At 39.9% G+C, this 26,395-nt stretch overlaps 1 protein-coding gene across 1 annotated transcript; it reads left to right on the forward strand.

Moving 5' to 3' along the window:
• Positions 1-1,133: 1,133 nt before the first annotated feature.
• On the forward strand, positions 1,134-23,453 carry tmem174.1.S (transmembrane protein 174 gene 1 S homeolog). The gene is made up of 4 exons (XM_018242177.2): positions 1,134-1,310; positions 6,044-6,678; positions 21,339-21,434; positions 22,828-23,453. Exons 1-4 carry the CDS (start codon positions 1,134-1,136, stop codon positions 22,865-22,867), a joined length of 948 nt encoding a protein of 315 aa, XP_018097666.2. The 3' UTR covers positions 22,868-23,453.
• The last annotated feature ends 2,942 nt before the right edge of the window (positions 23,454-26,395 follow it).

Here is a 26,395-nt window from a genome sequence, read left to right on the forward strand (position 1 = left end):
ACCCCTGGAATATAATAAAATCAGCTGTTTTTTATTCTGCTTTAAAAAAAAAAGTCTCATGTATTTACAATAATAAATACCTTTAGTATCAATTTAATCGGCCATTTCCCCAGGGTGAGGGAAGTTTAACTGCAACAATATTTCAGCCTAATTACAGCTGTCATTGTATTTATATCCATATTAACGTTCAGTGAGGCTGTAATGAAGCCGAGATTCGGAATGAATGTAACCTTTTCACCTTCACTTGTTCAATCAGGAAGATTTTATTTACGTGCTGGGGTATTTGTTTTGTATATGCAAACAGAAGAATCATTCAGTAGGAAGTAGATGTAGTTAGTGCTAGTAGCGTGTAGATCAAACAAAGCTGGGAGACAACCTGGACCATGTGTAGTGCATAGAATCTGGAGCAAATGCTGTATATTGTTTTTTTTTTTCAAGCTTTAGAAACACAACAGAGTTTATGCTGATGCTGTTTGCGACACTCCCTTGCCCCCCACGCACATAAACACATCTATTTATCTTGCCAACTCTCCTATACAGAGCAAATGCTGTGGCTCATACACACAGACATGCAAACTAGGACATTCCACTTCTGATTAAAAGAAAACAGACTTACATTTACATCTCCAGTAATTGACTCTGTTATGATACAGAGAAAAACAACTTTGTAGTCCACCCCAAGCCAGGATAAGGGGTCAGCTTGAAAGTTAATAAAGATTATAGTATGGATAAAATATTTGTTTTTGTCTCTTAAAACTTCTTGAACTAATCCAGGGTCTTAGTGCTGTACTGAAAACACCATAGAGCAGGGGTCCCCAGCCTTTTTTTACCCATGAGCCACATTTTTCAAATGTAAAAAAATGTTGGAGAGCAACACATACATGCATAGACTTCCTGGGGGTGCAAAATATGAGCTGTTAGTGGCTATTGGTATCCACTGCATGGACTGACAGCAGGCTACATGAGGCCCTTTTTGGCAGTACACATGGTTTTTATGCAACTAAAGCTTGCATTCCAGCTGGAAATTCAAAAATAGACACCTGCTTTGACTACACTTCCAAGCAACATCCAAGGGGTCGGAGAGCAACATGTTACTTGCGAGCCATTGGTTGGGGATCACTGCCCTAGACTAGATGATGCTGTATGAGGCAGAGCAAATGGTAAAAAACAAGGACTTTGAGAAGAAGAATATTTTTATTTACAATTGTAATTCTTGGTGTGGAAGTCTGGCAGTTCCCGCAATGTCATCCACTGAGCATCATATTCTAGGATTTACAGAACCCGCACCTAGTTCATATAAGAAGGTTTTGGTTAGATTGGGGGAGAGGCCCATACAGATACGGGGAGAACATACAAACACCCTGTAAATAGTGATCTGGCTGAAATCAGACCCAAGCCCCGTTAGTACTAACCATTGTGCCACATGCTGAAATAGCATTACAGATGTTGGGGCTGTTTCACCTGTGAAAAGGGGAGTTAGTTCTCACCAGTTAGTGAGGACAGGCTGGGGGAGCATAGGAGAAACAAAATACTATAAGTAAAATATATAAATGTACTTTACCCTAATAGTGGCTGAGATGCAATCAATCAGCAGGTTTCCTTGCCATTCAGAATTCCAGTGGACCAGTCTGTCCAGAAAAGTAAACTGTAATTTATTTGCTTATGTTGTGGAAAGCCCCGCTGTGAATAAAACATACTGTAGGTGCATCCCTGCTCAAAGTCCCTTCTTTGGAAATAGGTATCACCACTTCTGCCATTAAGCATACTTGTTATGAGCTAAGTGGAGCTTATAATAACCTCTTCTCAGTAAACTTTATACTAGGGATGCACCGAATCCAGAATTTGGTTCAGGATTCGGCCTTTTCAGCAGGATTCGAACTCGGCTGAATCCTTGTGCCTGGCCGAACCCAAATCCGAATCCTACTTTGCATATGTAAATTAGGACTGGGAAGAAAAAATCATGTGATTTTTCTTCATAAAACAAGGAAGTAAAAAATGTTTTCCCCACATTTTACTTTCACCGCCCCTAATTTGCCCCGGATTAGGTTCAGATTTTGGCCGAATCTTTCACAAAGGATTCAGGGATTTGGCTGAATCCCAAATAGTGGATTTGGTGCATCCCTACTTTATACACAACAGCATAGTACTGAACAGACAACAGAAGATTCATCAAGACTTTACCAGCAGGATAAGACTTTGCACATAACTATATAGCTTGGCAGTTATAATAAAGTCTCAGGCCATTATCCAGGTGCAATTTAATTTAGTCTCTTACATGCTGGAGGCTGTTGGCCTGGCTAGTGTCCATAATCCTGTGCTTGGGAAGAATACTTGAAATACACAGTGATTCTGTACCTGAATTAAAGAACAAAAGTGTCTGTGAAGCCCATGAACAGATGGGGGTGGACTGAGGAATAAAATCCTCTGCAGGGCCAGAACTGTATTTAGGTATGGAGATGCACCGAACTTCAGCCCAACTCCTACCTGTTGTATTGTGTATGTGCCGATCACTGAAGCACCTCCCCCTCACCTCTGCCCAGGTTTGGACTGGAATTCAAAAGGCCTTACATTTCAAGTACAGAGAGGCCCAAACATCTATGGCATCTTACAGCAGCCCCCACATTAGCTAGAATCCACAAATTGCCAGTCCAGGCCCCCTCCACCACCAAATTTATAAGTAAGTTAATAAGTAAGGACATTTATTTTTGAGACATTTACTTTTTGTACTCTTGTTTACCATACAATCCCGTGAGTGCCTATATACAGCCTCGTGGAGGGCCACATCCAACCTGAAGGCTCTGAGGACTTGCCGCAATAACTAAGCTGCTCTACTGACTTTATTGATGTAAATTTTAAGCAGTTTTTTCCTTGTCGTCATTTGGACAAACATAACTGCTCATATTGAGATAAGCCATCATATCTTTGGAGCCTGACCTGTGGAAAATAAACCTGCTGCTTGCTCACAAGATCATAAAAGTTGCAGATGGTAAACTTTGACCTGTCATGAGATTGCTTTTTTTGTTTTTAACCTGTCCTAATTTTACCCTTCTTATATTAAATTGTCGAGGCATTTAAACCTGAAAATTTACCATGCAATTCCCCCAATACCCCGGTGCAACAGATCTGATATTGATCATTGTTTTAAAAATAAAACAAAAACAAACTGAGGACGGTTATGTTTCCTTGTCTCTCTGGCAAGTAGTCACTCCCAGGGTTGTTTGCCAAGTACATGGAAAACTATCCCCGTCAGCTTTTATCACATGCACTAATTTCATGCATTTGCAATTAAATCGTTATTTTTATTATTATTAATATTATTATTATGAAGCCTAATATATTTTGAGATTTAAGAAAATAAAGGCACAGAGGTACTACAAGCCCTACTCCCCAACTTAAATAGACTTTTATTAGTAAATTTTATGCTGTAAAGTTGGACACAAAATATGCAAATCAGTTCTCAGATTTAGCAATTGCAAGACAGTGGCGTAATTACTGCCGGGCCATTGCTTCATGGGGCCTGTTGGGAGTGTGCTGTTTCAGTGATGATGGTGACAGAGAAGAAAAGACCGGGGGTACAAGGTGCGCTGTTGACATTTTAAAAATTTTCACAGGTGCTCAAGTAAAAAAAGTTAGGTCACTGTGCATGTATACTGGTGTTGGGACACCAGACAACCCTAGTCAGTACAAAACTACCCGGAGAAACATTTAACTTATAACCGAAACCACCGCCCCCACCCATCAAGACAATAAATGTGGTTCTGTTATTTATGCCAAGTTTTTAAGGTGACGTTTGAAAAAGTGTTCAAACAGATAATGGGACTCATCAGAAAATCTCATTTCTTTTCTTATGCTATTTTTCGACTTTATGTTATTGACTCTCTAGGAAGTGAACAGTGCACCCTCCAGGGGAATCTGTCATTGGAGAAACAGATAATTAACTTAAAAAACTCAGTATATATATTTACATACTTTGTTATGTATTGTTATTTAAACAAAACCTGTTTATTAAAAGCAGAACTTTATTATTTTGAGAATGTTTTCTTTCTCTTCCACCACATGACTGTGGGATAGCAGGTATAGTAGGGAGAGATGGTGCCTATAGTAACAGTGGGATAATAGTCTCTGGGAAGGGACTGTGACTGTGGTATAGCAGGTATAGTAGGGAGAGATGGTGCCTATAGTAACAGTGGATAATAGTCTCTGGGAAGGGAGTGTGACTGTGGGATAGCAGGTATAGTAGGGAGAGATGGTGCCTATAGTAACAGTGGGATAATAGTCTCTGGGAAGGGAGTGTGACTGTGGGATAGCAGGTATAGTAGGGAGAGATGGTGCCTATAGTAACAGTGGGATAATAGTCTCTGGGAAGGGAGTGTGACTGTGGAATAGCAGGTATAGTATGGAGAGATGGTGCCTATAGTAACAGTGGGATAATAGTCTCTGGGAAGGGACTGTGGGATAGCAGGTATAGTAGGGAGAGATGGTGCCTATAGTAACAGTGGGATAATAGTCTCTGGGAAGGGAGTGTGACTGTGGGATAGCAGGTATAGTAGGGAGAGATGGTGCCTATAGTAACAGTGGGATAATAGTCTCTGGGAAGGGAGTGTGACTGTGGGATAGTAGGTATAGTAGGGAGAGATGGTGCCTATAGTAACAGTGGGATAATTGTCTCTGGGAAGGGAGTGTCACTCTGGGATAGCAGGTATAGTAGGGAGAGATGGTGCCTAAAGTAACAGTGGGATAATAGTCTCTGGGAAGGGACTGTGACTGTGGGATAGCAGGTATAGTAGGGAGAGATGGTGTCTATAGTAACAGTGGATAATAGTCTCTGGGAAGGGACTGTGGGATAGCAGGTATAGTAGGGAGAGATGGTGTCTATAGTAACAGTGGATAATAGTCTCTGGGAAGGGACTGTGACTGTGGGATAGCAGGTATAGTAGGGAGAGATGGTGCCTATAGTAACAGTGGGATAATTGTCTATGGGAAGGGACTGTGGCTGTGGGATAGCAGGTATAGTAGAGAGAGATGGTGTCTATAGTAAAAGTTGGATAATAGTCTCTGGGAAGGGAGTGTGACTGTGGGATAGCAGGTAGGGTAGGGAGAGATGGTGTCTATAGTAACAGTGGAATAATAGTCTCTGGGAAGGGAGTGTGACTGTGGGATAGCAGGTATAGTAGGGAGAGATGGTGCCTATAGTAACAGTGGGATAATTGTCTCTGGGAAGGGAGTGTCACTGTGGGATAGCAGGTATAGTAGGGAGAGATGGTGCCTAAAGTAACAGTGGGATAATAGTCTCTGGGAAGGGAGTGTGGCTGTGGGATAGCAGGTATAGTAGGGGGAGATGGTGCCTATAGTAACAGTGGGATAATAGTCTCTGGGAAGGGAGTGTGGCTGTGGGATAGCAGGTATAGTAGGGGGAGATGGTGTCTATAGTATCAGTGGGATAATAGTCTCTGGGAAGGGAGTGTGGCTGTGGGATAGCAGGTATAGTAGGGGGAGATGGTGCCTATAGTAACAGTGGGGATAACTTCCTTCATATTGTTCAGAAATTGGTCTTTGGGATTCTAGTACTTTGGCCAGTTTAATGATACTATGCATTTTGTGCTCTACTTATAGACCAGGGAATATCCTTAAAGTTTCCACAAGAATGAAGCATTCCTCAGAATGAAAGACCTTCTTGATGCCCAGACAGGCTATTATTCTGGTGATCCTGACATCTAAAGAGAAACAAGGGAGATATCCCCATAACCAATACCACTACATCGTTATTCTTTGGTTCCCAGTTTTTTTTAACTTAACTGTAACCCCATTTTTAAAAACTTTTCCCTAGTAATAGTGTTATGCTCATTGTATGTTTATAGACTAGCAAATGAATTAGCAGAATTTCCATAAATGAAGTCCATAGTTAAAGTCTGGTTTGCAATAAGTGTGATTAAATCACTGCTGATCTATCTCTGCTGCTCAGACCTTTATACCTTATTGCTAAAGACTATAACTTTATAAGACAAGCGGCTGTGATCACGTGAGTGTTCATTCACCTTGGCAGAACACAAGGCATTGCAGAATGGAACAGAACAACAGTCGTGAAGATGAATTTTCTTCAAATGTTTTTTCAGCCTCGTCTTCTCCAAACAACCAATCTGATGCCCGAGCTTCAAGTGGGAATAAAGGTTGGGCCGTTTTGATGTCCACTGGAATGTGTATGGCGTTAGTGGGGATTGCTTTCACCGTGCTGGCATGGGTTAACAAGAAGCCAAATTGGACTCGGTTATTGGGACCCTTCATGCTGATTTTGGGAGTGCTATTCCTACTGATTTCTGTATGGTTTATGGTGCTAACGTTATGTAAGCCTTGTCTGAGCACTGAAGAGCCACCAGTAGATCCTGAGCAGCTTTCAGGGGAACAATCTTTTGTTTTTAGTGGAATAAACCAGCCCATAACTTTTCATGGTGCTACTGTTGTACAGTACATTCCTCCACCCTATTCAACTCAGGATTTTACAGGAGGTGCAACTCCCCTATCTCCTAACGCCAATCTTAACAATACTACCGCGGCTAATGGGGCTTCATTAGCTCCTCCTCAATATTTTAACATCTACCCAATGGACAATCCTGCTTTTGTACAAGATGAAGCATCTACTGCTCAGCTCTCCTTGATTGGATTGGATGGATTAAATGACAGGTCTGTTTCTCAATTTTATTTTTACAGGTTAACCCCTCTGCCTCCTTAAAGGGGGACTTCACCTTAAAATGGCATTTATGTATGATGTAGACAGTCCTATTCTGATACAATTAGCATTTTACATTTTTTCCCCTCCAACTCTCAGGCTTAGCATTTAACGTTTATCTATTTGCTAGGGCTTAATTACCCAAGCAACTATGTAGCAGTTTAGAATCTGTTTTTTAAGATGACCTAGAAAGATAAAGAGAAGCAACCTCAAAAAATTTTCACTAGCAGGCTGGGAGTAGGCAAAATTAAAGAACTAATAATTAAAAAATATAGAGGGTAAATGCATCCAGGACAGATACCTTGAGACTCTATGTACAAGACTTGCCATCTCATCTCAATATACTTAAAGTTTATTTAAATGTTCACTTTCCCTTTAAGATGTATAATTTAAAGGAGAATGCAACCCTGTAATAAAAAAACCCACGTAGACCCCCTCCCTCCTCCCCCAGTCTAATTGCCCCCCCCGGGGAAATGTGCCATACTTTATACTTACCCCTCAGGGCAGATTCAGGCATTGGAGTTCCATGCAGCCATCTTCCGGGTCTTCGGTAAGCTGAGTGGGTGATCGGCATGGCAGCGCATGCGCAGTTGGAGCAATTTGCTGGTTTGCGACAACTGCGCATGCGCCGAAATTGACGGAAATTGCCGATCTCCCAGTCAGCTTACCGAGGACCCGGAAGATGGCTGCATGGAACTCCAATGCCTGAATCTGCGCCGAGAGGTAAGTATAAAGTATGGGGCATTTCCACGGGGAGGCAGTTAGACTGGGGGAGGAGGGGTCTACTTGGGGTGGGGGGTACGGGTTTTTTTATTACAGGGTTGAATTCTCCTTTAACAAGGGGTAAACAGAAAAATATGAAATACCTACAAATAACAGCTAAAAAATAACTTTTATGACTCATTATTTAGTCTATTGGAAAATTCAAACTTGAATATAATCCAACAAATATCCCAATTACGTTTTACTTGCAAGGACTATGATCCATTTAATATGTCTGGGGAAAAATGATCCACATTTTTGAGTATTTTTAAAAGTAATGCAGAATTACAAGAAAAATATTTATCCGGAATCTTAGAGGGACCAACAATTTAGATTCTTGCATCTGGGTTATAATACATTGTTTTGTGATTCTTCTAATGATAGAAAGGAATCTTATTGCCCAAAATTAGAGTTATAATGTTGACATTTTTCATTATATTTGGTTATGTCCTACTATCAAGACATTTTGGGATAGCATCCAGGAATATTTGAGGAAAGTTACTAATTTTAAACTTAAACTTGTCCCACAATTTGCTCTTCTTGATCTTATAGACTATCTCAATGAATCGGATAAAGATTAATTTCCTAATTTTTCTGTTAAAATAATACATTTAATGCTTATGGCAGCCGCAAGGAAGACAATTTTTTTACATTGAATTAAAGATACTATTCCTGCATTGGAAATAGTTCTGCAGTGTGTATATATATATATATATATATATATATATATATATATATATATATATATATATATATATATATATAATCTTTGTATACAGGATGCAGTGAGTTATAAAGTTGGTGATCATTCAATACAATTTGGGGCAGATTTACTAAGGGTCGAATTTCGAGGGTTAAAAAACCCTTGAATTCGACCCTTGAAGTAAAATCCTTCAAATTCGAATATCGAATTCAAAGGATTTACCGCTCATACTTTGATTGAACGATCGAATAAAAATCGTTCGATCTTTCGATAAAATCTAAACTACTTAGAAAAGTGCTGGGGAAGGTCCCGATAGGCTAACATTGAACCTCGGTAGGTTTAAAGTGGCGAAGTATGTAGTCGAAGTATTTTTTAAAGAGACAGTACTTCGACTATCGAATGGTCGAATAGTTGAACGATTTTTACTTCAAATCGTTCCAATCTTTAGATTCGAGCAAATTCGATCGAATGGTCGAATAGTTGAACGATTTTTACTTCAAATCGTTCCAATCTTTAGATTCGAGCAAATTCGATCGAATTTGACCCATTCGATGGTCGAAGTACCCAAAAAAATACTTAGAAAATCTATTTTTTTTTTCATTCGAATCCTTCACTCGAGCTTAGTAAATCTGCCCCTTTGAGTTGAAATGGTCTATTTACCTAGATACTTTAGAAGGCACAAAAAAGCAATTTATTTATAATTTTATGGGTAAAGAACTTGAGATCAGTAAGAATACTGTCATTGCCCAAGACTGTATTTTAGAATGTCCCATTCACTTAAACACTATTTTCCTTTTTAATTTTCAATATAGTGACATAATTAAATTCTTTAGCCACATGGTAGTTGTTTTTTTATTTTTTTTTACTGTTGGTTCATCAATTCGTCTTTCTTTTAATTAATTATTTTATTTTCTGTACTTTAAAATTGTCATGCCAATTTATCATATGAATTTTTGTTGATGTATTGTGATGATAAAATTATATAAAAAGAATTTGAAAAGAAAAGAAACAGCTAAAAAAGTAAGATTTGCTTTGAACCTAAGCACTGGTTCTAGTAGGAGTTTACTAAATTATTCAATGTAGCCATTAGAATTTATTTTATGTCGACCAATAAGCAAATAGCATTGGTCTGTCTGGTGCAGTTGAAATGATGAAAGCAAATGTTTCATTGGTTTGTACAGGTCGAGGGGTAACTAGAGGTTACCCAACACAAAAATGATTTAAGCTTTGGAAATAAACATTTGACATAAACACGTATAAAAAGTCAGTAGCCTTCTTCATAGTGGTAGAAACTGGGGCAAAATGTTTTAGATAAAACAAACCTTCATTTCTATCCAGTTTGTGTCCTTCTGCTTCTCCAAATTTCTGCATTTTGCCCAATGGGGCATTTACAAGCAAAACTGTGACATTTGTTCATAAAGCAAATCCTTGGATGACGAATATTTAATTTATTGTATGTGGAAATGAGACATTGGACAAGATCATTTTGAATGAGTAACTTGTATTATCTCTTGTAGTGAATTTGCGCTGTTGAAATATTAGAGAATTTCCAGCGAAATTAGCGAAACGGTGAAAAATTTGCGAAACGGCGCAGTTTTCGGCCCCGATGTCCGCTTTTTCGCCAGCAAATTTTCGCTGGCATTTCGCTAATTTATTTGCAGCGGCGAATTGCGCAAATTCACCTGTGAATTCGCGCCTAGCGAATAAATTCACCCATCACTAATCTCTTGTATATCATTTGTAGATGCGTTATATATGGAAATCTTGTGTAAGGGAGGCAAAGTCTATGGGGCCGATTCACTAAAGGTCGTTATTCCTTAACGCACGCGTTATTTAAAATGCATTATTTAAGGAACGATTCATCAAAGTATTTTCGCGTACGTTAATAGACATATCGCAAGCGTTAATTCTACATTTCTGCACAGCGGTATTCTAAACGCATTGCGATATTTATAGAATAGAATTAATCCTAATCCTTATCATGCGATAAAAGCATAAAATAGTGCGATAATTTCTGTGAAATTTAACACCTTCTAGGAGTAGGCCTTGCTAAACAACATAGAAAAAAATTAATAAATAAATAAATATTTTTTTCTCTTCTTTTCTTGATAATTTTTGAAAATTATAAAATAAAGAATATAAAAAAAACAAAACAAAAAAAAATCTTCCTTCTGATAATGTCATGGATATGGATTAGATGGAAAATGGGATGTCTGGGAAATAAAAATCACATTTACATATATATAAGTAAAATACAGGATAAAGGTATTTACCTTTTATAATAGCACGGGCACTAGCCCTCCACAATAGCACGGGCACTTATTTAAAAAAAATTATACACAACTTCCACTGGGTGAAAATATTGGCCTTCCATAGTAATTTTTTTCCGCTTTTTTTTTCACATCAAGACACTTGGTCACTAGAATGATATTAGCACTTCTATCAGAATAAGACAGGCATTTGCCCTTTAAAACACTAGCGATAATGATTTTCTACAACAATAGTAGCATCTTTCTCTCTTTTAATAACACGGACTCGTCCTCCAAAAAAGAAAAAAGAAATAAAAAAACAGATGGATTAATAGAGGAAGATGTAGTGAGGAGCTGTAGGGCAGCAGATAAAGGGGTCCGTTTACTAAAGTGCGGTAAATCTGACTTTAATTTTCTGCATGTTATCGCTGAAATTGCTGCTGTTGCACCAGATAGAAGCAGAAGCCAAAACATCCTGTCAGCAATAGCTACAGATCTCTCTCCTGTCAGCAAAGAATGATGGGTAAAATAACAGTATTATGGGATATTTCCTGCCCCTTGAGAATTTTCTGACGAAAAAATACTTTTACGCCACTAGGTGGCGGTAAAATGTTTCGAATATTCTTGCGTAAATTTTGTCTTTTGCACATTTCGCTGTTTAGTAAACCAGGCATTAATGTGTATGTAGCGTTATTTTCAGCGAATGTGATAACTGGCGAAAATATATTTTTGCGCAAGAAAATTTGAAAATTTATATATTTACCGCAGGTTAGTAAACTGGCGAAAACATATTTGCCGACGAATTTGTCTACATTTAATGCAAATATTTTTTATCGCGCTTTAGTAAACGGACCCCAAAGACTTTTATGAGGAACTGGAGACTTACCTACAGCCACTAACACATTTTCATGATACCTTGGGCAGGTCCGGAATGCACCATGTTCTGTGTCATGGAATTATATTAAATTTCCCAGGTAAACGAATGACTAGAATACTGTAAAAACAGACTTCTACTCTGACAGTGGCATCCCAAATAGTGATGGGCGAATCTCGTTTTTGACGCAGGTGCCCTTTTTTTTGACGGCGGCCAATTTTTCCGGGCGAATTTTCGCGGGCATTTCGCGAATTTATTCGCTAGTGGCGAATCGTGCAAATTCGCAAATTTTTATATATTTACTATAACACATAACTGTAAAATAAAGACTCAGGAATAAACACAGTATAGGATGGAGAATGGCCGCAGCGTTTATTAACAGAAAATGTTCAAAAATGTCTAGAAATTAATATTACATTAATTTCCCCTAGCCAGCCTTGCACATGAAACAAACATAGGCTGCCAAAAATGATAAGTTGGCTCTGCCATATATACTATCCAAGAGCCCCAATAAAACAATTCTCCATAATCTCCCGCTGCGACAATAATTTCTTTTTAAAATTTATATAGTATATTTCTTATAATCTGAAATAAACAAATCCTCTGTAGGGATGTAGCGAACGTCGGAAAAAAAGTTCGCGAACATATTCGCAAACTTGCGCAAAAATGCGAGCGGTTCGCGAACGGTTCGCGAACCCCATAGACTTCAATGGGAAGGCGAACTTTAACATCTAGAAAAGACATTTCTGGCCAGAAAAATGATTTTAAAGTTGTTTAAAGGGTGCAACGACCTGGACAGTGGCATGCCAGAGGGGGATCAAGGGCAAAAATGTATCTGAAAAATCTGCCTGTGTGTGCTTGGAAGAGATAGTGTAGGGGGAGAGCTGTTAGTGATTTCAGGGACAGATGATAGTAAGCTTGCTGGCTAGTAATCTGCTTGATACTGCTCTGTATTGGAGGGACAGAAGTCTGCAGGGATTTGAGGGACATTTTAGCTTAGGTAGCTTTGCTGGCTAGTAATCTACTGTTCTCTTTAAACAACTGCCATACGTTGACCTTGTAGGCATTGTTTGCCCAGTTTTTTTGGACGCAGCCACTGAAGCACAGTTGCCAGAAAAAATATGCCATATAAATGCTGAAAATAGTAATTTTTCGCCATACGTTGACCTTGTAGACATTGTTTGCCCAGTTTTTTTGGACGCAGCCACTGAAGCACAGTTGCCAGAAAAATTATGCCATATAAATGCTGAAAATATAAATTTTTTTGGTTGCAGCCACTGAAGCACAGAGGCCAGAAAAATTATGCCATATAAATGCAGAAAATATGCATTTTTTTGGGTCGCAGCCACTGAAGCACAGTTGCCAGAAAAATTATGCCATATAAATGCTGAAAATATAAATTTTTTTGGTTGCAGCCACTGAAGCACAGTTGCCAGAAAAAATATGCCATATAAATGCTGAAAATAGTCATTTTTTGCCATATACGTTGAGTCAACGTATGGCAAAAAATTACTATTTTCAGCATTTATATGGCATATTTTTTCTGGCCTCTGTGCTTCAGTGGCTGCGGCCAAAAAAACTGGGCAAACAATGCCTACAAGGTCAACGTATACACTACTACAGCGGTGGATACGGATTACGTAAAATATATGAATGCTGCTTGAAAAAAAGTAACTCAAGTGGTTTTTCTAGAGACGGTAATATTATGGATATTTAGACAGAATGTGAACAAGGTCACACAGCTAGATGGCGGGTTGAAGAAAACAGTGTGCAAATAATGCCTACAAGGTCAACGTATACACTACTACAGCGGTGGATACGGATTACGTAAAATATATTATGGCTGCTTGAAAAAAGTCACTCCGGTGTTTTTTCTGGAGACGGTAATATTATGGATATTTAGACAGAATGTGAACAAGGTCACACAGCTAGATGGCGGGTTGAAAAAAACAGTGTGCAAATAATGCCTACAAGGTCAACGTATACACTACTACAGCGGTGGATACGGATTACGTAAAATATATTATGGCTGCTTGAAAAAAGTCACTCCGGTGTTTTTTCTGGAGACGGTAATATTATGGATATTTAGACAGAATGTGAACAAGGTCACACAGCTAGATGGCGGGTTGAAGAAAACAGTGTGCAAATAATGCCTACAAGGTCAACGTATACACTACTACAGCGGTGGATACGGATTACGTAAAATATATTATGGCTGCTTGAAAAAAGTCACTCCGGTGTTTTTTCTGGAGACGGTAATATTATGGATATTTAGACAGAATGTGAACAAGGTCACACAGCTAGATGGCGGGTTGAAGAAAACAGTGTGCAAATAATGCCTACAGGGCAAATAATGCCTAAAAGGTCAACTTATACACTACTACAGCGGTAGTAAAATAAAAAAAAGTAAAATAAAAAAAAATGAATATTAAAAAAAAAAAATTAAAGTTGGTGCTGCTGAACTACTAGGAGCAGCAGATTAGCACACCAGTCCCACTCCCCAACACTGCTAGACTAATAGCACTGGGCTCTTATAGTAGTAGTAGTAGTAGTAGTAAAACAACAAAAAAATAAATAAAAGCAGTCCTTACAAGGACTACTGTTATTGCAGCAGTCAGCAGATGAGATCAGAAGCAGGACAGCTGCCCACTGCAGCTACATACAGAGCACTGCAGTAGAAGGTAGATTACTAGCCAGCAAAGCTACCTAAGCTTAAATGTCCCTCAAACCCCTGCAGACTTCTGTCCCTCCAATAACAGAGCAGTATCAAAACGATTACTAGCCAGCAAACTTTCAACTGTCCCTGAAATCACTAACAGGCAGCAGCTCTCTCCCTACACTATCTCTTCAGCACACACAGGCAGAGTGAAAAAACGCTGCAGGGCTTCGGTTTTTATAGGGAAGGGGAGTGGTCCAGGGGAGAGCTTCCTGATTGGCTGCCATGTACCTGCTGGTCTGGGGTGAGAGGGCAAAAAAAAGCGCCAACAATGGCGAACCCAAAATGGCGAACGTCGCGCGACGTTCGCGAACTTCCGGCGAGCGCGAACACCCGATGTTCGCGCGAACAAGTTCGCCGGCGAACAGTTCGCGACATCTCTAATCCTCTGCCCAGCTTGTACGCTCCTGATCTAACTCCAGACAAGTGCCTCTATTTATAACTGCCCAGTTTTCGCGCCTTTACCTCTGCAGGTAAGCTTTGGCCAATCAGCAGCCACTAATACATACCTATGAGGACAGATCACCCTGCTTTATCTATAAGAAAGAGACAATCTCCCCCCATGAAGTCAAATGATTCAAATACATTTGACTAACACTCACTTTATTGACCATTAGTCAATCTCACAATCTCACATCTTTCCTGAGCAGAAGAACATCAGAACAAGCTCTTTCTTTCTCCTGAAAACTTTCTTGACTACTTGGTGGTGAGACTGGTCAGAAATTAACCAGCAGGTGGCGCTGTTGTAACAAAATTGATTTATATTAACAGTACATGTATCCTTTAATATCTTGGAATAAAAAAAAACATAAATGTATGTACATTGCAAAAGTACTAAGAATAGCACCCTCATCAATTTTACATTCACTTGTTTTTAAGGTTTATCCTTTAAAGGGACTGCTCACCTTTAAATTAACTTTTAGTAAGATGCAGAGAATGATATTCTGAGACATTTTGCAATACGCTTAGAATTTATTAGTTTTAATAAACAAACAAAAGACAACAATATACTAAGCTGCAATAAATCTCAGATAGATAAGAAATTATTTAAAACAAGGTTTATAGCATTAAATCCAATAGCAAGGTAAGCTTTTAGTAAATATATCTGTGCTAGGGAGCACACAAGCTTAATCGTAGGGTTAGTTATTCCAGTCTCACGTTACAACATGGGGCCCAAATGTGATCAGAGTTCTTCTGGGTGCCCCTTGTCTCTGAAGTGAGTTTTATCAGGTGCATAGCTTTATTAACCAGTTGTATTCACGTTCTTTACTGTTGGTGGGTAGTTTTAGTTGTTTATTATTTCTGTTTTTTGAGTTAAGTATTTTATTAGGCTGCTGTCCATTTTTCATTATAAGCAACTAAGCTGCTAGGGCCCAAATTACCATGATTTGATTTGAAAAAGAGGCTGGAATATGAATAGGAGAGGCCTGCATAAAAAGATGATTAATAAAAAGTAACAATAAATTACATTTGTAGCCTTACAGAGCATTTGTTTTACAGGTGGGGCCAGCGACCCCCATTTAAAGGCAGAAGAAAGAAAGTCATAAAAAAAAACAATTGAAAAGTTACTTAGACATAGCCATGCTATACACACTAAGGGGCAGATTTACTAAGGGTCGAATATCGAGGGTTAATTAACCCTCGATATTCGACTAGGAACTAAAATCGTTCGACTTCGAATATCGAAGTCGAACGATTTAGCGCTAATCCTACGATCGAACGATCAAAGGATTATTCCTTCGATCGAACGATAAAATCCTTTGAATCGAACGATTCGAAGGATTTTAATCCAACGATCAAAGGAATATCTTTCGATCAAAAAAACACAGGCAAGCCTATGGGGACCTTCCCCATAGGCTAACATTGAGTTCGGTAGCTTTTAGCTGCCAAACTAGGGGGTCGAAGTTTTTCTTAAAGAGACAGTACTTCGATTATCGAATGGTCGAATAGTCGAACGATTTTTAGTTAGAATCGTTCGATTCGTAGTCGAAGTTGTAGTCGAAGGTCGAAGTAGCCCATTCGATGGTCGAAGTAGCCAAAAAAACTCTTCGAAATTCGAAGTTTTTTTAATTCGAATCCTTCACTCGAGCTTCGTAAATGTGCCCCTTAAAGTTGATGAACCACCCCTTTAAATGCAAAAAAACCCTACTTTTTATGGGAAATATAATTAAATAGTAAATTTACTGTAAAACATATTAGCTCACCACAAATCACTCTTTATATATAAATATATTTGTGTGTTCATACATAATAGTGGAAGCTGTTGTGCTTGAGATATAACCTCATCCAAAGACTGTAAGGAAACAGCACCCTCTGGTGGATCCATAATAATTATAAATACTACAGGTTGGCTTGGATCAGAATAGAGAATCACACAATGATGCGGATACATAAAGAAGCACATTGGGGCAATTCAAATCTACACAATAAAAGTGTCTAAGGCAAAGTTGAGACATGATAAAACTGATGCCAATGTTATTTATATGAAAGAGGCACCGGGTGGTGGCCCTTGAGGCAGCATCCCTAGGAGGGGAGGGGGCCCAAACACTTCAGTTCGACACCAGATAAGGCATATCAGTAAAGCAGAATAAGTAAGACAGAGAATAAATATCAGTCTAAATATCAGTATCGAAAAGATATTAACCTCCAAATTTTACTCAAACTTGTCTGAGCCCCCACTGCTGTTCAATACACCCCACCCCAAGAGGGACAGTCACACAGACTGAAACTCTCTTTTGTGAAGGACCATCTCCAGGAAACAGAACCCCCTTAAAATATTTCTAAATTCTGTCTTTCCATCAAATCCACTCCCCTGATGCTTCTGGCATGTACTGCAGCTGGTTGTGTTCTTATTGGTCAAAGTAGCAGTAGGTTGGATGTCAGGGCATTATTCATTCAGCCTGTCCCTGATACCCCTTTGTTCCTACACACACAGGGTCATCGTCATCAGTAATGGAGACCTTTACTATTAGCTTAGCACATCCCTCCAACAGGGGATGGGGTAGCAGGTATAGTAGGGAGAGATGGTGACTATAGTAACAGTGGATAATAGTCTCTGGGAAGGGAGTGTGACTGTGGGATAGCAGGTATAGTAGGGAGAGATGGTGCCTATAGTAACAGTGGGATAATAGTCTCTGGGAAGGGAGTGTGACTGTGGGATAGCAGGTATAGTAGGGAGAGATGGTGCCTATAGTAACAGTGGGATAATAGTCTCTGGGAAGGGAGTGTGGCTGTAGGATAGCAGGTATAGTAGGGAGAGATGGTGTATATAGTAACAGTGGATAATAGACTCTGGGAAGGGAGTGTGACTGTGGGATAGCAGGTATAGTAGGGAGAGATGGTGCCTATAGTAACAGTGGGATAATAGTCTCTGGGAAGGGAGTGTGACTGTGGGATAGCAGGTATAGTAGGGAGAGATGGTGCCTATAGTAACAGTGGTAGTAATAGTCTCTGGGAAGGGAGTGTGGCTGTGGGATAGCAGGTATAGTAGGGAGAGATGGTGCCTATAGTAACAGTGGTAGTAATAGTCTCTGGGAAGGGAGTGTGGCTGTGGGATAGCAGGTATAGTAGGGAGAGATGGTGCCTATAGTAACTGTGGGATAATAGTCTCTGGGAAGGGAGTGTGACTGTGGGATAGCAGGTATAGTAGGGAGAGATGGTGCCTATAGTAACAGTGGATAATAGTCTCTGGGAAGGGAGTGTGACTGTGGGATAGCAGGTATAGTAGGGAGAGATGGTGCCTATAGTACCAGTGGTAGTAATAGTCTCTGGGAAGGGAGTGTGGCTGTGGGATAGCAGGTATAGTAGGGAGAGATGGTGCCTATAGTAGCAGTGGTAGTAATAGTCAGCATTCAAGAACAAACTGTAGCTCTTGGATAGTACAATAGATTAATTTGACTATAGTAATACTTTATATCTGTGGTGCTTTACCTGTGGTCCTTTGCCAGACTGCCGCCCCGGGTTACTGAGGGTTGTAAATAAACAACAGCTAATAGGGCATAGCTTAGGGGGCCTGCTTAATATTAATAATTGTACTCCACAAAGTCTGGTTTTGCATTGGCCCTGCCTACCACTAAAACAACAAGGAATTTGCCACTGGATATTTAGCTTAAAACACTTCACCACCAATTAAGCAAAATGGATAAAAGTAAATGAAAGTTTCTTTAACAATTTTTTTTAACAATTTTAAAATTATTTAAAGAGGGTCCCCTTTGTCAAGTGTCATGGGCAGCCCCCTCCCTGTGGTCTGTTTCACTGAAAAGAAACCTGCATTTTTTAAAACCTGTGTAATGGGTAGAATGGGAAGAGGTCAAATTATTGCTTTTCAAACACCACAGCCGATACCTATAGCAGAACACTGTTACAATGCAACACTCTTTCTCTCTCAAAGGAGGCCTCGCTGGAGGAAAGGTGCCTTAGGTTACTATAACTTTTAGGTGCTGTTACATAATAAAGAATAAAATAAATGGGCAGCAGTGGTTCTTAACTATGAATTAAAGGCGTATCTTGTTCTATTATTGTCTGAGGCATATAGATTCCTCAAGAGAATTTCAGGCACTATAAGATACTGGGATACCCAGTGAGATTGGAGACAGGATACAATGAAGGTGGAGTTTCCCCAACCGAATAGACACCACGGTGAACTGGATTCAGTGAGGCCCAATCAGAGATAAGATAATAGCATGGGTTTTGTTCCAACTGTGTTCCTACACTGAGGTGGATGTCATCTAGGGAAAACTAACCCACACACTTTTTATCCTTGTTGGAGCACAGGACTGTTTTGCTCACTAGTCCTGAATATCTTATACCCCTGGGCTGTACTATTACTGGTTACTAGTCTGGTTCTTGCTAAGCCTCTCTCTCAGTGTCTCTGCCCCTGACTTCAATTGGTTACCCAGTGTAGGACTGGGCACCAGCACATTGGGAAAACAACTGGTGAGTCCCAGTCTTCATGGGCCCTGTTGGCCCAGGGCCTTTTCTTTAGCCCAGACCCAAACTCACTACCCCACTCAGACTGTAAAGCAGAAAGTTAAGAAGAAGGTAAAGGGTACAGGGAAGAAGACGGAGGGAGGATGGCAAATAGCAGGGTGAGGGCTCTTAAATTCACCAGGGGGACCCTTGAAATCACAGCAACAAATGCCCCCAGTCCGACCCTCTGGTTAACTTATGACTTGGTCTTGTGTTGTCCAGGGAGCCTAATAAGGATACCCCTGACATCTGAAGAGTAGGAGGAAAATAATCCCACTAGAGAAGAGATTACCAGATTAAATGGCTAGTCTTTCTATCTTGCCTTGTGCCCCTTCCTCTGATACTGATGCTTTGTAACAATGCAATTCTCATTGTTGTGTTGGACGTTGTTGTGTATTTATAAACTTGTAATGAGACCAATTGCTTAAGTATGAGCTCAGTCTGTGAACCAAAGCTAAATGCTGATTTCTAAAAATTGCAGTTTGGGAATGTAATGTAAATGTCACGTATATACATAGTTTCAGCTCTGCTGCTCAGACCTTTATACCATGCTACTAAAGTCTAATGGTTTATAAGACATGTGGCTGCAATCACGTGATTGTTCTTAAAAAAAGCTGAACTTTTACCTTGGCAAAGACTAGGAATTTCTCTGCATCCTGTAGCTGGGAACACAAGGCATTCTACCATGGAGCAGATCAACAGCCATGAAGATGAATTTTCTGCAAACATATTTTCAGTCGCATCTTATCCAAGCCACGAACCTGATGTCCATGTTTCAGATAGGGATAAAACTGGGGCCACGCTGCTGTTCTCTGGAATCTTTTTGGGATTAGTGGGGATTACATTCACTGTGCTGGGATGGATCAAAAGCGAGCGATTTCATTTTGAGTGGACTCAGTTATTGGGACCCATCCTGCTGTCTGTGGGAGTGATGTTTGCGCTGATTTCTGTGTGCAAGTTTAAGATGCTGACATGTAAGCCATGTAAGAGCACAGAAGAGGCATCACTAGAGGTTGAGCAGGCTTCAAGAGGACAGTCTATTGTTTTTAATGGAATAAACCAGCCCATAACTTTTCACAGTGCTACTGTTGTACAGCACATTCCTCCACCCTATTCAACTCCGGACATTACAGGAGGAGCCTCCTTACCCTCCAACCCCAATACTAACTTTTCTACTTGGACTAATAGGAGTTCAGTAGGTCCTCCTCAATATTATAACGTCTATCCAATGGACAACCCTGCTTTTGTACAAGATGGCCCATCTCCTGCTCAGCAACCAGTGAATGAATTATATGGCAGGTCTGTTTTCCTACTTTATTTTGCAGCTTATTCCTTCAACCCACTTATCACAAAGACCCTGGTGCCATGTAAGAAAAAGATAGAAATACACACACCAGGCTACATAGAAGAGAGGTCGCCTTGTTTGTTTCCATTCTAGAATTTGTTAAAAATGAGGCACTCCATTTAACCAATGCGCAATCAGCTTTTATGTATCTGGTTCAGGTAAAACGATAAAAGCAAACATCTCGTTGGTTGCTATAGGTTACGGTGTTGGGGCAATTTTGTCTATCGATATAGGTTGAATGTCTGAAAGGCAAGGAAAGGTCAATTACTTATTATAAACTTCCAGTTAGATGCAATGTAGCTGGATATACAAATATAGTTGTCAGTGGCGTAACTAGATATTACTGGGCCCCACAGCAAATTATTTTTCAGGGCCCCAAAATGTTTAGAGGTTGACTTGTTTCTCCAATATTTATTGAAATTGTATATGAATTATGGCCTCATGGGGCCCCTATACCTCCTGGGCCCCCCTGCAGCCGCAGAGTCTGCTTCCTCTATAGTTACGCCTCTGATAGTTGTCCTTCTCCTTCCCCAATTTTATATATTGTGCCCAATATGGCATTTAAGTGGCTGCTAAAGGTAATACTTGTTCATAAGTAGTGATGGGCGAATTTCCCCCGTTGCGATTCGCTGGAAAATTTGCGAATTTCGCAGGAAAAATTAGCGAAACTCGATATTGACACCTGCGTCAATTGAATTACACTAAAAACCGTGATTTCTATAGTGATCGCCGCCAGCGAATAAATTCGCGAAACGCCAGCGAATAAATTCGCGAAACGCCAGCGAAAATTAGTGGAAAAACGGATGCCGGCGTCAAAAACGAGACGCCGGCGCCGTTTCGCGGATTTTTCGCTGTTTCGCGAATTTCGCTAATTTTTCGGCGAAGCGAAACTGCGCAAATTCGCCCATCACTATATATCAGATGTGGCTAATAAAGTGTTTTATCCCCATTGTCTGCTGAACTAATAACACCTTTGTTTGTGTTCATTTTAACCCAGTTTGCCTGATGCTGCCTGGCTTTCTGAAGAATTCCTGGGCTCAAACAGAACAAATGAACTGCCACCATCATATGATGAAGTCTTTTCCACTCTCAGGTAATAAGAGTTCAGAACCTTGTCCAGCAGCAACATGACCACCTGCAGCATAGTAAGTAGTAGATAGCTCCATGAACAACTGTCGGATGGCAGAACCCTTGAAGGAACAGTAACACCAAAAAAGGAAAGTGTTTTAAATGAATTAAAATATAATTTACTGTTCAATTCAGATCAATTTGAGTGTAGGACTGGCCAGATATGGGATGACTCTGACGTAGTTGGCCAGCTTAAATATATTGCAATATATGGACAAACAATCCCTGTTTCGTTTAAAGGGAAAGGCATTTTTCAGTAGCAGTATGCACAAAATGTCTCAATGTCTTTAATATACTGATAATGGGTTGAGTGCAGATGACCTCTTGTGAATTTTGTGGTCACAGCCTCATTGCCCCCCACCTAATGATTTTAAAAATTTATTTCCCTTGTATGTTATAATTTACTGTTGCGCTGCACTGGTAAAACTGATCTGTTTTGGAAAAACTACTATAAAGCTGCTGTGTAGCAATGAAGGCAATTGAAATAGGGCTAAATGGCCCAGATAACAGATAAGCTCTGTAGAACGCCATTATATTCTACAGAGTTTATCTGCTATGTAACCCAAGTCTTTTCTCCATGGCTACACAGTAACTCCTTTATATAGATTACACATATGATATAGATTTATATAAATGATAGATACATGAAGGATTTCTGCTTCTTCTGGTGGACTGAGTTGTACATCAGCAAACCAGGGACTGAGCTGAGTTTAGGTTTCCCTGGTGGGGGTATATACAGACTGTAGGCCAGAGAGAGAGAGAGGCAGTTTGCAACACAAAAATGGTAATTCGTGGAGGGCTGCCATCGTCTCAGACATTTTTTTTATTGCAGAATAGAAATGGATGGGATTTTAAGGGATTTAGAAAAATTTCCACTTCATAATTTAAGATTTCTTATTCAATATACCTCAGTAGATGAGTAACACTGTCCGGTCGTTCATACTCTTTGCATAAATGACCGAAACAATAGAAAGGTGGCTTTGCTACATGTGGCCCCTTGTACACTCTCCTTCCAGCATGTGAGTTAATCATCCAGGGAACACACCTGATTGGTCCACATACTGCCACCTTAGATCTCATCATTTTCCTTTTTAGCAAAAATAAAAACCTTTCTCTTTTCTCTTCTATGTAGCTTACACAAGTTCTTGATTGGTATTATTATTGAGACACCAAACGGCCACCTTCGATCTCATAATTTTTCTTTTTAGCAAAAAAAGCATTTCTCTTTTCTCTTCTATGTAGGTAACACTAGTTCTTGATTGGTATTATTATTGGGACACGTTTACAGTATTGCCTCTATTGTCTCTCCAAAATTCCACTGATTTTTTATTTTCTCTTTTTATTCTTTATTATAACAGAAGAAGTGGAACCACAGACCACAGCCCAAAACTATCTTGACAACAACCTCTCCCAACCAAAAATACATTTTGTATAGCATTTATAATGGATGAATCACAGCATCCTCTACTGCTTAAACTGCCTAGAAGTTTAAGACAAACAACTCGGGGTTTAGAGTTATGAAGGTCAGTCTTCTCCTGCTTTTTAATTTAATCGGTGGAGGTCCTCATAAAAAAAAAGAGGCACCGAGGCAGACTTGGAAATCAGTGTAACCTGCAGGATGCCTACAATTGACCATGAAGATATTTTGATGAGGAAGACACAGATTGTTACTGGAAAGACCACCTAGGACTGTGTATAATATATATGTGTATAAGTTGCTGGTGTGTTTATGGGCATCATTTCCTGTTCAACCTCATGTTGTTCTTTCAGTTCACCTTGAATAACTTGCAGACCCCATATTGTTTCATACTATATCACCAACGGAGGGAGGAAAGGGTGGTTAATATATACCAATATTGTGATATTCAATATTTCAGGGGTGAGGATGCTGTTCAGACCCCAAAAATATTGACATGAGGCTGAGACAGAACAATTCATTATATAATAAAGGGGAAATCTAGCTGTGCTGCAACCAATTTTTTAAAATGACTGTATTACCTCATTGTTGGCATGGGAGAAATTGAAATATTCAGTACAGCTTCTAGCATAAATATATTTGTGCGACCCCCTAGGTATATCAGAAAACATATGCCAGCAATAACCGCAAAACACACAATATGAGTACAAATGTATTTATTTAGTGAGCAGAAAGCTTGAATTCCTGCAGAAACACATCTGTTCCATAATGGTATGTTTGCATTCTGCGCTGATGCTATTTGGTTTTACCCAACTGAAATTATTGTTATGCAATTAGATCCCTGCATTTGTCTATGGAACTCTTCTAAACACATTAAGGTTAATTGGAAAATGAACTCCAAAACAATATTAAGAATCATAATAAATGGTGTATTTTGCCACGTATAATATTTCTCTGGAAAAATACACTGAACGCATCAGCGTCAAAATGGCGTGTGTGTGTGTGCCAGATGGCTCTGTTACGCAAACGCATTTTATTTGACTAAATAGAAATATAATTAGCTCTGCATACATGTATTGGCAACCAGTGTGGCTACAAATGGGATCTACCTGCTCGGTTTATTTACATGCCTCTAAACACTGTAGTGTTCATGTGAATAAATAAACGGTAAGCCATGTATGTATCATTAGTTCATCATCAAGCTCAGCATGTGTGCCCTGTTTCCCTCTTTAACATCATAGGTAAACAAATAAATAAATGAGGAATTCCCAAGCTATATATATATTTTTTTAATTTAAACGATACTTGTGTTTTAAAGGCAAGGTACATCCAATGTGGAAGCAGCATGTACATGTAATAAAGTAAGAGTAAGCCAGGTACAAAGACCTCAGACTTGTGCCAACTGTGAAAGGGTCCTGCACATATAAATCTGCTAAACAATAAACATAATTTGACTTCAAATGCAGTGAGCAAAGTGCAATTTAAAGCTCAATTGTAGTCATGTTTTTTTTTCCAAAATGCAATATTTTTCCCCCCCAGAATTTCAGCGCTGCTGTGCCTATGACCTAGGGGCCGATTCACTAAGGGTCGAATATCGAGGGTTAATTAACCCTCGATATTCGACTGGGAATTAAAATCCTTCGACTTCGAATATCGAAGTCGAAGGATTTAGCGCAGATAGTATGATCGAACGATCGAAGGATTATTCCTTCGATCGAACGATTAAATCCTTCGAATCGTTCGATTCGAAGGATTTTAATCCAACAATCGAAGGAATATCCTTCGATCAAAAAAACTTAGGAAAGCCTATGGGGACCTTCCCCATAGGCTAACATTGAGTTCGGTAGGTTTTAGATGGCGAACTAGGGGGTCGAAGTTTTTTTTAAAGAGACAGTACTTCGATTATCGAATGGTCGAATAGTCAAACGATTTTTAGTTCAAATCCTTTGATTCGAAGTCGAAGTCGTAGTCGAAGGTTGAAGTAGCCCATTCGATGGTCGAAGTAGCCCAAAAAACACTTCGAAATTCGAAGTTTTTTTACTTCGAATCCTTCACTCGAAGTTAGTGAATCGGCCCCTAAGTGTCCTTGGTAGACACGAAAAGCGTTAGGCCTTGGTTCTTAATTATGGAGAATAAAATGTCAGCTTTTAACCTTTTACAATCTGACTTTGGCTCTACTACTTTGTGGGTCCAGGCTTGTCTCGGCCTCTTTTGATGTCTTGAGTTGTGCACTAGCGATGAGGCTCCTGACAGAATCAGCGCTGGTTGTGCCTGATGCAGTTGCAGGTGGTTTGTCAAAACAAAACTGTCTGTTCACTTCACTGCAAATCAGATGCAATTGGGCTAAAGTCCTCTTGGTGTCCTTTTGGATGTTCACTACAAGCAGGCCCGGATTTGTGGCGAGGCCACATAGGCCCGGGCCTAGGACGGCACATTTTTGGGGGCGGCATCTGTGGGGAGCCTGTGCTCACCAGTGCTCCGGCACTCGCACGCTGGCGCTTTTGCCGGAGCGCACGGCCTAGGGGCGCCCGCCCAGCGAATCCGGCGCTGACTACAAGGTCTGCGTCTGATTCTTTATATGTCTACTGAACCCTGGTTCCCCAGCATCAATAGATACAGCAATGCTCAATTCTGAATGGGAGGCAGAATGCACTGAATGGCGTCAAGTGCAACTAATCGCATATTGACTTAAGTGTCTTTAAAGAATTGGGATTTATGCACAGTGCAGCACTTGTGTCTAAAAAAAAGTCTGGAGTATAGGGAAAAAAAGTGTCAATTGCACTTGAAATTGTACTTTGCTCACTGCACTTGGATGGAAATGAGCCCAGTCTAAAGAAAATCCACTCACATCTATTGTGTAAAAATCACATAAATGCAAAGGCTGAAATAGAAAATTCAATAGAATACCGTATGGAAGTGTCATGTCTTTTCTGCATCCCCTCCCCTTTGCTAGCCACTCCCATCTTACATGTTTTGCGTCATTGTGCGCTGTATGGAATAAGAATCCTTCTGATGAAGTGCCCAATGCTGTAAAATATACCAGGAGAAAGTGGCTTCTGTGATGAAACGCCCAATGGCGTCAGGAGATAGTGGCTAGCAAGAGGGATGCAGATGAGAAATGGCACTGCCATGTGCTATACTATACTAATGAATTTTTCTTCTTAAATTTTTGTGATTCTTGTACTAATAGATGTGAGTGATGTTCAACGTATGCAAACCTTGCCCCCACCACACACGAGTGCATGCATGCAAGTGCATTGACGGAGAGACTGGGGAGATTCAAGAAAAGCAGGCAGTTGTAGGCCAAGGGTCAGGACTAGGGGTTGGCAGAGGTATGTGCCTAGCATACCCCCCCACACACAGTTGTGCCCTAGGCACATGTCTCTTCTTTATACCCCTACCTAAAAAGCAGCATAAAAAAACTCCACTCACAGGACTTTTGAAGTGAAATAAGTGTTGATGGGACACTTATTCAGACTTAAATGAACTATTGGCTAATTTCAAACGAC

Source organism: Xenopus laevis, chromosome 1S, assembly GCF_017654675.1.
Source record: "Xenopus laevis strain J_2021 chromosome 1S, Xenopus_laevis_v10.1, whole genome shotgun sequence".
Classification (NCBI taxonomy): Eukaryota; Metazoa; Chordata; class Amphibia; order Anura; family Pipidae; genus Xenopus; species Xenopus laevis.

Bases quoted from the DNA above. Each gene is read 5' to 3' on its own strand.
- tmem174.1.S (XM_018242177.2), top strand. From the start codon at position 1,134: ATGATGCTGTATGAGGCAGAGCAAATGGTAAAAAACAAGGACTTTGAG. The intron at 1,311-6,043 runs GTTAGATTGGGG...TCACCTTGGCAG, and splicing joins GTTCATATAAGAAGGTTTTG to AACACAAGGCATTGCAGAAT. The intron at 6,679-21,338 runs GTCTGTTTCTCA...ATTTTAACCCAG, and splicing joins TTGGATGGATTAAATGACAG to TTTGCCTGATGCTGCCTGGC.